At 37.3% G+C, this 13320-nt stretch overlaps 1 protein-coding gene across 1 annotated transcript in view; it reads left to right on the plus strand.

Moving 5' to 3' along the window:
* gpc3 (glypican 3) overlaps positions 1-13320 on the plus strand; it is a gene marked incomplete at both ends in the record, with an annotated part of 130666 nt that overhangs the window by 1744 nt on the left and 115602 nt on the right. The window contains one exon of the mRNA XM_079390647.1: positions 8538-8699. Coding sequence (XP_079246773.1) covers positions 8538-8699 — 162 coding nt within the window. The remainder of the gene's footprint in view (positions 1-8537; positions 8700-13320) is intronic.

Below are 13320 nucleotides of genomic sequence, written 5' to 3' on the forward strand. Positions count from 1 at the left end.
CAATTGCTTAAAAAAGAACTAGATAAACGTACATAACTATCCCAGTCATTAGTTTTTTGCACTTAAGTTAATTAACATTAAAAGTTTTGCATTTTAAAATTTAGAAAGACAAATAAGTTGTTTTTTGTTTAAAAAAACTTTTTTTTTTTTTTTTTACTTAATTTGAACCATTATGAGTCTTTCTAACACCATGTGATTCGACTCGTAGGTGCATGAGTGTAAAACCCGAGTGATTCCTTATGGTTCAGCTGCTTTCAGAAGATATAAAGTGACCTTCCCAGTTCCATTTAATCAGAGGGGCTGTTCATTTTTTCAGAGTTCGCATTTGCAATTTAAATGGATTGCAATTGGGTTAAGGACAAGGAACGGAGTGATTCTCAGTCATTTGCCTTGTCAGAGGAACACATTTTAACCTTTAGCAGAGTTTAAGAAAAGTAACAGAGTGATTGCATTGCATATCTTACTGGACTGCAAGAACCTGCATCCACTATCTGGTATACTTTAAATTAAATGTGCTATTGTCAGTTTTTGCGAAAACTTACCAGATTCCATGCATAAGATATGAAACCCCTATATGCTGCAGTTTTCTTATGAATTTCTTCGAAAGCATTTTGGGTTGGTTGCGCTCCTCTTCGGTAGGTGGTATGGGACTTCATGTACTGATGGGTACAATCCTGCAATAAAAGCCTTTTTGAAGCCCTAGTTTTTTGAAACCTAAAAATTGCTCTTTAGAGAAAGAACCAACTGAGTTTTTTCTTTCGTGTGCCGGAGGCGATGTAGAGTCCTGATAATCCCAGCGGCACCGGGCTCTGGACTTTATGCCTGGTGCAGTAATTAGTGGTGCGGCGAAGCCTTTGGCTTTATTCATTTTGATTCATTATATGAACTGATACCACGCGGCTCCAGCATATGTAGCCAGAAACCTTAATTGGGTGTCCTTGTATTATGTCAGACTATGAAAGAATGTGAGGTTAATTGTTTGCCCCCCTTATTTGGTATTGATCTATGTGTTGGGCAAATGCATCTTAAGAAGCATATGGTTTAGAAAAATGTTATCATTACAGATGTATGAAGGAAAGAGGTGAACTTAATAACTTTTCCCTTTTAAAGACATATAATGTCCCTGTTTATATAAGTCCACTCGTATAACATCATAATTTAAAAAATCTAATGAAAGTTTGAGATGATTTTGTTAAGCCTCGTATGTACACAAAGAACATTGTGCAAAAAGAGCCATCCACTTTCCTTCAAATTGAGCATCTATTCCGAACCCAGTGCACGTCGCTGGCCTTGAAGTGGCAAATGAATGTAGACAACCTTAATGTTAATTGGAAATGGGAACGACTTCGGGCCGTATAGCATCTCTGTCACCTAGTGGTTTTATTTATTTTTTACTCTCTCTCCCGGCCTGCTTGCAGATTTCATGCTTTGCTTGATTTGTATCGCATCTCATGTTCTGAGTTCCTGCGAGTTTGTTTTCAAAAGTTCACACTTGCTGTGCTACAGAAACTTGTATTTCTCTTGGTCTGTTTCTAGTATTATATGCGGCATTCACCTTCAGAGACCCCTTTTTCTGAACCACGCAACAGGCAGCTGCATCTGCTGCCCTGTGACCCCAGTAAACCCAGTGGTGGGCTTTAAACTCGTGGTGATATATGGGTTGATTTGTGATAGATGCAACCGCTGAGTTTCTGTTCAGCTGCCAAATGTGATCTCTACTGTCTTCTGTGAGTGGGTTGGAGAGAGGAGGATTTTTAGCAGGGAGAGAGAGATAGAGACGGATAGACTAACATTAGAGAGAAGAGAGGATGTGATGACTGATGTATCTACAATGGAATACAAGGAGGCCAAGCCGAGACATGCAGCCCGCAGGAAGATTGAACTGAATTCTAATCATACCGCATGTAATGCCAGGGGGCCACAAGACCAAAAAAGGCCAATGAGAGGTTCTCCCTTTCTCCACTGGCACGTCTTTTCCATTTTTTTGTTGATGTCTCTCTCACTCATCCCAGCCTCCTCGTCCCGAGAGGAAGAGCTGAATGTCAAAGCACAATAGACAGCTGACTGTCTTTGTAGTCTCAAAGGCACCTTTACTCTGGCTCGCACGTACAGTCGTTACATCAATCTGACGTTTTGATGTGGCGTCCCCTGCAAATATTTTATTAGATAATGAGCGCTCAAATAAGGATGACCTTTGTTAAACTCAAAGTTCGTTGTCGTTGCTTTGGTTTTGCTGAAGAGAGCATCTGAGTAATGAGGGGTTCGGAGGGTTGAGTACAAAGTGAAGTCAGGGTCCATCTCTCAGCAGTCTCTCTGATCAACATCAGATGAGAGGGAGCCGTAGGTTGGTATCCGTTGGTACTCACGAATGAGATCCAGCTAATGAAGTGCCACTGACCTCCCTCAAGAGCCCATGTTAGAGGCTGTTAAGGGGCTTCTGTGCCGCTTATTTTAATGGCAGAATGCATTTCAGAGACACTTGTGCACCCCATCAAAGGCTAGATCCTCTCAGTGCAGACTGCATTGTCATTCCAATTATCAAAAGCAAGTCCTTGTAGAAATGATAAACTACCTCGCTAAGCATGCCGTCTTATTTCAACAAAGGGAATTGTAAATAGGGAAACTACGTCTGCCATTGGTTGGTCAAGTCCTGTTTCAATCTCATCGGTTGAGCCTGTGTCTGGATGCTCAAATGTTTTGAAGTTACCACAGTATTTACACTTTCGGGGGGAAATCAATCTACAAATGGATTACTTATAGTTGTCTTTGAGATTTGATCATAGTATTTTATCATAGAAAATTCACTGTTAATTGGTGTTCAGTTGATTTATAACTGCATTTTTAAACATGAGTTAAAAATATATTATTTGAAAACATTACTCAAGATATATGTATGAATATTCAATCAAACTGATTATCATCATTATTTATTATTATTATTATTTATTCACATATTAGTACCTTAAAGGTACATATTTCTACTTTAAAAGTACATATTTTATTTTCTCTACTAAATGTATTTATTTTTAAACTAATAATTGCATTATAATTTAACATTTATAATTTAATTCTAATATTTTTCTATATTATTTAAATGTTATTTAAGTGTTTTATTTAAATTTTATTGTAGTATTTTATTTTTTGTATATTTTAAATTATTTTTATGTAGAATAATTGAAGCATTATTATTATTATTATTATTATTATTATTATTATTATATAACAATAATGTATTTTGAATGTGCATATTAATTTCCATACGCAGTGATGACTTCATATATTCACATATTTAATGCTTGGAAGGATCTATCTAATTTTTCGTAGCAGTATGTGAAGTCCTTAAGAGACTTTCGTATAGTGTCGAGGGGCAATAGACAGTGCCTTGGGCAGTGAAGTACCTTCATATTTTGATAAATGCCCACACAGTTTCTGTAATTATGAGATAATGGCTTAGGTCAATGTCTCTGGTAGTCCATTTAAAGTTGAAGGTGAGGGATCACATGCCCACAAGCCATGAAAGTTTCTACTAATGACTGTGGTCAGACTTTCTATTAATGCACATATCTGGGATCTTCCTGGGCTGATTGAAACAGAGCAACACAGTGTGTTTGTGCGAGCTGCTGGCTTTTATTGTGCTGTTATTTACTGTATTTTTCCCAAACCGAACCTCACCCTTGTGTGCTCCATGCTGTGGAAGTCTGATGTACTTTCTTTCATTAAATACTTCCAATGGCACTGTAAGGCGACAGACGGCTTTGCTTTAGTCCATTAACTCTCCTGCCTCCCTGGCAGAGGAGCCCGATTCATAATCATATACTTCGTATACTTTCATCAGGCCGCTGACTTTCCACTTCTTTTAATTGTGCACACATATTGATGTCTTTGAAGCGAGACTAGAAAGAAACGTCATAATTCCTGTGTCGTTGCTCTATAATTCATGCTTCTAATAACGTCCTTTTAACATTTTCTGTATTTTAACACAGCATGTTTTCCCCACAGCCCCCATTAAACTTGCATGCTGATAGCTTTATAAATGGTTCTTAAGATCACGCTTATGCATGCATCTGGCTGCGCTCTGTGTCTTCAGGCTTGTTAAGGAGGAGCGTGAGGCTGAAATGTGTACACAGTGCTCACCATGTCTCCGTCAGAGCCGTCTTTTTCATCTGGGCTCCAACAGGGATACTCACACGCCTGAGGCCTTTGGGTGAGGCTGCAGGAGAGAGGGGGAATTTAGGAGTTTCTAGAAATTTTAGGCGATAAGGAAGTGTGTCATGACTCAGTGGACAATGAATATGGAAGAGGTCGTATCTATATAGAGGCTCAAGCCATGGTTTTCTTTCTAACTTCTAGTTAATTAAAAATCTGTTAAGCATTTTATAATCTAGCAATGTTAATGTTCTTATGATCAGTGACATGATTGTACTTTTATTTAACTCACAGTATATAAATGCTATGAACTGAATATTTCTACGATAAGCAAGTTTTAATTGAAAATTTTAATATTTTTTGGGAGGATATAAAGTCAAATATCAGGGCGATACAACTGCCCTCATATCGTGATGATTAAAAATCTTCATTAAAAAATGAAATAAAGTAGTTTGATTGTATCTCTCACGTTTATGTCTTAGAAAAGGTTAATAAATCTTCTAAAATATCATAGAATTTGACCTGGTTAGTTCAGGTTTTAAAAGGTCTTATGATGCAACCTCCCCAAAAATTTACTGATATTTATGAATTGATCATTTATGGTATTTGTGAAAGATACTTATTTAAAAACATGATTAAGATGTGTACATTCATACTTTGGAAAATATGTTATTACATTTGCTCAATATGTATTACTTTTGCTTAAAATGGTCTAAAAGATTTTTCAAAGCCGTGTCAAATGTAATATTTTTATGAATTTTGGTACATGTTTTGAACTAGATTTTAAAAGTTTTTTTTTCTTTATCTTTGGCACTCTTATTCGTCATTGATCCCTTAATAAAAGTATTATAAAATATTATATGTAAGTGGGTATAGCTGTTTTATACTGGAGTTGAAAACTGCTGCTAGAGCAAGACAAACAAATGACGTCTGTATGGTCACATTCTCAGACTGAGACATCTACATTTTCTTTCCGAACAAATGTTTTCTGTTCCGTTTTCAGAAGACAAAAAATCTAATCAGTCGTATTTATGAGCAGTCTTTAGTTAGAGACTGTGATGTAATATTTGTTTATGCTTCTCTGCTGGGAGTAATCTCCCTCCTGTAAAGTCCTTCACTTTTCCCTGACAGCTCGCAACTTCTCTAATAAAGTACATTTATCATCTGCAAATAGCAGACGTGCCGATAAAATTGTCTGTTTTGCTGAAGATAATTACTAAATCTGTCTGAGTTCTTTCTCCTTTCATACCTGTTCCCTTCTGCCAGCTCTCCCCCTCCCCCTCCACTTGCTAGGCTATTGACAGCTTAATAAATTTGCCTTGGAATCTGAAATTAGCTCGATCGTATCTGTCGCCGGTCCTTTGCAAGTATTGATTTTGGATATTAAGCCTGTCGGTGCGCATATGAAATGTGCCATCTGCACGATATGGCAGGTTTGCCCATGATTTCTTGTTTCATATCCCTATTGGGGCAGATCAGAAAGTGTTGGGTTTTTCTTGCTGTTGTTGGTATTTGATGGCATGTGATGTTAATGGGTTTATTTACCCATTCCTAACAGGCGCTGTGTGCTTAGTAGATCAGCCTTTTTTCCTTTCCCCTAAGGCAAATTCTTTGACATTTTGTCTTCACATTTTCATATGGGATTTAAAATTTGGCAGCACTTAAATCTCCTGCATTTTAATCTCTTTCATGGTCTATTAAGTTATTTCAATCAACAAACTTGTAGAGTATGTTTTCAGGACTTCTTGTTGGATTTGTTTTCTCATCTTCGATGATGAACTGGCAAGGATTGAACATTTCAAATGTGATCATTTATTCAGCAGCCTTTCAGTATAAGAATCGAAAGGAATTGAATGATTCCGGTTCTGAATCCTAACAGTTCCATTAACGATTCTTTTAAATGTGAGAAGAAAATATTTGGAAAGCAGAAACACAATTCTGTTGCCAAGTGATTTGGATCATTTTCATAGTAAATGTGTAACAACTAAGAACAAAAAATATGGTCATATTTAATTCAGTCCTTAATTTTTTATAAAATACCACTGACAGAATGTCATAATTATCATTATCATATGAACAACTAGTCAATAACTACACCAATTTAGGCCTTAAAGGGATACTGACCCAAACACTTTTTTTAGTCATTATTGACTCATGTTCAACCTCTGAGATTTTTCTGTGGGACGAAATATATTTGAAAAATTAAAAATTACTGGGGTCCAGTGTTGTTTTGACCCCCCCCCCCCCTTTTTTTATATATCTTTTTTTTTGTTTCACAGAAGAAAAGTCAAACAGGTTTGTAACAAATAGAGGATGAGTAAATGATGACAAAGTTCATGCAAAAATGGGAATTATCTATCCTTTTGTAGGCCTCTTTATGTTTTTGATTCATGAACCAGCTCATAAGAGTCATTATCTCAATAATCGGTCTTCACTGCTTGTATGTTTCGCTCTGAATACCAATGGAGGGAACAATTTTAGTGATATATTTAATCCTATTGGAAGATTGTAAATTTTAATACCACTAATAAAACTGAATGTCGCAAAAAATCATTTGGATGTGGTATTTTTTGTAAAAACGGAACCATTTCTCTGTTCTAAAGCCTAGTAAAGACCAAACCTGATTGAATCTGAACGCAAGTAAGTTGTTCCTTACCACCATTTTCGGTTCTGTCTGTTGATCAATGTTCTTGAGGTCTCCTCCATGAGGAAATTTGCTATCTGAGAGCATCAGACTGAATATTTGTCCTGTTTTATTTTTATCCTGTCCCTATTAGTCGAACGCTCTACAATAGTTATGACAGTATTCCAAAGTGCAGCAAAAAGCCTCTCTTAAACAGAACAGTGACACTTTCGTCTCTGCCCAGATCGTGTTATGCCCTCCTATTCTACCCCATCATCATCTTCTATGTCTGTGTGAACTGGAGCATTGGGACTCCTCTGAAGTTTGTTTACAGCACTATCAATCAACCTAGTGCCACCTTCACCCCCTCAGGTAGCTGACATACACACACTCACACACTTAATTTGGCTCTGGTTTAACAGCGCTGCTCTGAGATGCATGAGATGACAGAGAAGCAAAGTGACTGAGAACAAAGTTGCATGTAAGATGCTCTTTCAAAATAATAATGGAAATGAACATTTGAAAGGGCTGAGGATTTGCAGAGTGTAAGTTTTCTCCTTGCATGTGTAATCGCAAGATAATTGGCCACATTTCCAAATGTGGATCCGCGGCCCCGGGGAAAACATTTGCAATAATCCTACTGATTTTCACAGCAGCTGTATCCTAGTCCTGGTTCACATGCAGAGAGGTCTGTTTGACCTGAATGCAATGGAATCCCACAATGCACTCTGCCCAAAACAACCCTTTACATGTGTTATTCAGTGTTGGAGGCTGAGACTCTGCAAGATGAGACGTGAATATTGTGTGTTGTTTGAATATTGTTTTTTCCTCCTTCAGTAGGAAAGCATTTGCAATTCACAAAGTAACATTTAAAATGTAAGGAGATTTGATGTTTTATGCTTATTTGCGAAAAGAGCTGATAAATAAATGAATGTGAAAATGAACCTCTGTAAGATTTCGATTGTGTTTTTTTTTTTTTTTTTAACATCCACCTCCTAGCTATCAAATTTAACACATGGGGGACTTAATCAGGCATTGGTCATTTTTATTTTCTGTATCCTTGCTGTTTGATTCAGCAGAGATAGCATCGCTCTCTTTCTCTCCCCACAGGGCACGAACATTTTTAGATTATTATTCATATGTGAACCACGAACTGAAGCACCTTCATCCAGAGAGCGTATTTCTCAATAGGCTTTTCTCTCCCAGCAAATCCAATTATGCCTCTTTGATAGATAACCTTCAAACCTCGATTCTAGTATAACGGGTGTCAACAAATCACCCGTCACCTCTTCATTCACTTCAACAAGACGTTCCTGTCAATGTGTTCACTTTTTTCTGTTCATCCGTGTCTCTTTCATCCAATCCACAATGGGAGTTGCACTACTTCAGACTTTAAATGGACTGATTTTGCATAGTAGTAGTCTCCTGGGGTCTGTCTTTACCGAAACGTTCTCCCTGATTATCTTGTTTTCCTTTAATGAGTGTTTGTTCTCTGCTAATCAGTTTGGCAGGATGAAATGCAATGCATAGAAATTAAATATCATGTTTCAGTTAAGAGGCATGCAGGTATTCATTTTGTTGTGTTTGAGATTTGAGTAGGTAAAGTAAACAATGTGCTCTATAAAACAAACGGTTTTCTCCAGCTCTCTCTGAAGCTTGACTCATAAAGCAAACACGCTTTCAGATGGAATTTATTAAGTGCCGCGGTCTGTTTACTTGTTTATTGCGAAGGCTGTACCAAATCTCGTGTGTCTTTCCTATTCTTCAGGCTCAGATCTGCAGGTGTGCCAGCCGAAAGGCCTGACCTGCTGTTCTCGCAAAATGGAGGAGCGCTACTTGCTCATTGCCAAACAGAATATGGAGTCCAGTCTCCAGGCCACCAGCGCTCAGCTCAAAGTTCTCATCATTCAGAATGCCGCCCTCTTTCAAGGTGAGTTTCTTGCTAGTCATATTCTACGATATGAGATCCTAATTCTCAAAGTGCAAGGCTGATTAGTCTTTTATGTCAGATATAAAAGTTAAGAAATAAGTGTTTGTGGAGTCAGCAGTGTAACAGTGAAGTGTTCGTTGATTACGTTATCAGTTTGCTCCTTTTGGTTCCTCATTAAACAGGCATCATAGGCTTACTGTATATTTATTGCAAAGGCAATAAATAAAATGTCTGAGCATGACACTAAGCAGCTCAGGACTTTTAACTGAAATTGAATATGCAATTTTTGTCTACTTCATAAAGTAATGTCTTTCAAAGTGAATCCTATCTAGTCTTCGGTTGTAACTACACTTTCAGCAGTGTGACAATAGTTTAGCTGTTTTCTAAACACTGTTGCTTTTCCAGTAATGTAACAAACTGCTTTGCTCAACAAGTAGGGGTGTTGCATAATAAATGAAACACCCCTAACAAATAACCTACACTACAGCAATACACACTCTAATACAAATGGCAGTAGCATTTTATTATCGTTTTGTAGAAGTATATTTAACAGTAAAATTCTGCTATTCATCACTGTTTTTGACTTTATTACCATTCAAAAGTTTGGTGTCAGTAGTAGTTTTTTTTTCAACCTGGTCTCATGGCATAAACGTACCTGGGGGCACTTTTTAGTGAGACCGTTTTTACGTACTTTACTGCACGTTTCGCCGCAGTTTCAAAGACAAATGTCCACTGAATGGCGCTAAAACATGGGTTCAATACGTAAACCCTGGCATGTTTTTATTATGTTGATATAGGTATGTATTGCGGAGGTTCAGAATTCAAATATCCGGGGACAGTCGCTAAAAATTAATGCTCTGTCGTGTTGGAAATATGCCCTACACCAAACCCAACCCTAAACCTACCCGATTGTGTGGACAAATGCAAAACTGATATAAAACACATTTGTTGATGCAACCATGTTATTTGAACTTCCTTATATTACGCAGATTTGAACTGTTTTGTCGAACCATAGTTACACAGGATTCGAACCGGAGCTCCTCACCTCTCAAGTACGTCTCCATACTCCTGAGCTACCAAACAAACCTACCGTCTATGAAAACCCATAGATATGAAGCTGGATATGTGTGATGCTAATGTTCAAAAGCATCAGTTTTCAAAAGTCCTAATGTGATATTCTTCAAGTAATTGTGTGAAAATTACGCTTTATTAATCAAAACTCTGTAAATTTGTGTGAAAAGGAATAAAGGCGTTGGAGTTTTACTGCCTCTAGTGTTCATTTCTTTTGGAAACTGCAGTAATTATGTACTTACTGGTAGGTATTTTGCATCTCGCTAAAAAGTGCCCCCAGGTACGTTTATGCCATGAGACTAGGGAGTTTTTTTTTTAAAGAAATTAAAATTTTATTCAGTAAGGATTCATTAAATTAGTCAAAGGTTACAGTAAAGAAATGGAAAATGATACACAGGATTTCTATTTCCAATAAATGTTGTTCTTTTGAACTTTCAAAGCGTGCTGAAAATACCATTTACCATCACAAGAATAAATTACATTTGAAATATATTAAAATAGAAAACAGCTATTTTAAATTGTAAAAATATTTAACAATATTACAGTACTGTTTATCAAATAAGCACTTCTTTTAGAAATATTAAAACAGATAACCGATTCCAAACTTTTGAGTGGTAGTGTAGATTAGGTTTCTAGCAGGCCTATTATTTGTTGTTGTAGGTAAATTGTCCCTTCTAACCTTTATTTAATTTCAAAGTTGCTTCCCCAGCACTGATTACAAATGGACAGCCAATTACAAATAGAAAGTAGCATTCACGTTGATTTGAAAAATGGATCTTCTTGATTGGTCAGTTTAATGAATCGTGCAATTTGGCATCAGTGGGTCGCCTCCACTAATTGTGTTGCACTAACAATGTTAGCATGGTGGATTTAGCTAGCCCCTGTCTGTTCAGAGAGGTGGTTCAGTGCTAATTGCTTCAGCATTAGGCCTAAGAGAAATTCCCAAACAGCCTGCAGAATTTCTGAAATGTGCTCTTGTCTCGTCGTGTTTTTCCCCGGCACGCTCCCGCAGGGAATTGCGAGCGGGCCTTGTTTGCAATCTTCTGTGCTGCTTTCCCCATTGCTTTTGATTCTTTTGTACTTTTTGCGGCTGACACAGATCAAAGGGCTTTGCTCTCCACTCCAGCATCCTCCATCCCTTCCCTTCACTCAACTCCCATCAGCCCCTGCTGCACCTCCCCACACTAGCCTGGCTTTCTCACACACCGCGAGCAGCGCCAAAGAATTGGCTCTTTGAAGTCAACTTTGCCAAACAATCATAAAAGTTAAGAGGTTCTGTCACAGGGACTTTTTCAGGGCATCTAGTGATGAGCGCCGTGCGCCAGTTTTTCGGGTCCTCTCATCTGTCTCATATCGCATTTAGTCACAGTGTGTCTCTTTTGATTCATGTCAATGGCTTGGTTAAAAGCCTCTAAGATCTTAAACGCAATCAGCCTGTGGGTGACAAAAGAGAGACATGTGGCATGTGAGGAAGTTTTTTGAGACTTCACTTTGTGATTCAGTCTGTTCTACAAATCAGGAGTTCCGAAACAATCTGAAAAATGAGACGCAATATAACTGTGGCAGCATCTGCTATAAAATCTGTCACGGCGGTACCTTTTCAAAAGGTACTAATGTGTGTTAAAATACTAATATGCATCCTTTAAGGGTAAATAAGGTGCAAAATTCGTCCACCATTGTGTCTACTCCGGTGCAGGGGAAGATGAGACGTCTCCGATTAAGCGACTGAGGTGTTTTGTTGTTGGATGTGGTAATGAATATAGCAGTTTAGCATATTTCCTAATATGTGCTAATTAGCCAGTTTTGCGGCTGAAGTTTTCAGTCTGCTCGTCACCGCACGGTAGAGAGGGGCGGGGTCTGCAGAGCTCATTAGCATTTAAAGCGACATGGACTAAAAAACTGCTTTTTTGAAAACATTTTTTGACAGAGTAAAAAAAAAAACATTAAGAAATTAACCAAAGTGTTTTTTAATATTTTGAAATTATATCTTTTTTGTTTAAAGCATTTATCTAGTCCATATTTATCAAGAAAAACAATTAAAAAAACAGCGCAGACAAACACCTTCCTTCGTGCGGATGATGAACCAGGGTCTGAAATTTTGGTGGCAAAAACGCACCGCAAATTTAAGATAAAGGGGCTAAAATTGCCCATGCACAATTAAACAATCGATTACGGCTGTCGCGATTTGAAAAGAATTGTGAAAATTAATGAAAAGTGTCTTCAGATTGCATGTTACGCATTGCTTTTTTGTAGCACAATCACACATTTCCATTGAGCTTAGGAATGCAATGACCAATCAGAGAGGCTTAGATTAGTCAGCGCTGAAAACTCTGGAGTTCTTGTTGCGTGTACACGCTCGCCAATTGAATTCATAATGAACTGACTGGCTTATCATAAACAACACTGTGCTTCAATGATTATGACGGGAGTTTTTGCATAACTTGCACTAGACTAGACTAACGTCATGGTCTGACATGTTTGTTTGCGAGGACAGAGCTAGAATATAGCTATTTCTCCAAAATGCAGACGCAAAACAAAGTTTTTATATGTATTCTATTAATCAATATTATTATCAATCATTATTACAATATTAAGAGCAATAATAATATTGCAGCCTAGCTCCTGTTTTAAACATACAATCCAGATACAATTTTAAACAGTCAGTTGTTATTAGCAGCAGTTTAAGTATTTTAATTGATTGAAGTAGTTGGTTAAATTCAAGTATTTGAGATTAAAGTAAACACAGATACAATTATTAAGGTGAAATTAAATAAAAATAGCTCTCACAAATGTAAATGGGGACTTTAATGGAAAAGTTAATTTCAGTGAACTTTTATGAATTATGTGAATATGTTTTGAGCGTCACTGAATGACATCTTGATGAAGAAGACATTGTTCTTTATATGATGTTAAGAGAGAACAGGTGAGGTGTTTTGGTCTCTCATGTCATCCAGATTGACAGACAACTAATTCCTGTTAGCAGGACAGAACGAGATCTGCAGCGGCACACAGAGCTGCTTTTTAACCGCTTTGGGAAGGTACACAGCATGTAAATGACACCGACTCTTTTTTTTTTTATTAGGAAACAAATTAACAGGTAATCCCCATTTCAAAGACTGTAATATAAAAAGAGAGGCATGCTTAATTTATCAATTTTCTCATCCTCAGATCCACCCTTGAAAGACATGCTTTAGGTATTGATGTGTGTGAGCACAGAGAGCCAGAATGAGTTCTGGGTGAGTGTGTCTGCTGCATAACAAATTCTCCCCAAAATAAGATAAAAGTCAACTTTATTAGTAGTGCCTTTTCAAACCAATAACAGCTTATCATAAAACTGCAAACAATATAGAAGTGGAAATTAAAGCGATGCTTTAAGACACAAACAGACAAATACACACACACAGAAAATGATTGTTTTGCGTTCTGCTGTAGGACAGAGCTAGTAAAAATTATATGGAAAACACAATGTAAATCTTTGTTTACGGTTTTAATATCATCGTATAATGGAGACTGAGCCTCAAAAGTAGTTTAGATCTGGGGTCTTCAACAG

This window comes from Barbus barbus (genome assembly GCF_936440315.1).
Source record: "Barbus barbus genome assembly, chromosome: 33".
Taxonomy (NCBI): Eukaryota; Metazoa; Chordata; class Actinopteri; order Cypriniformes; family Cyprinidae; genus Barbus; species Barbus barbus.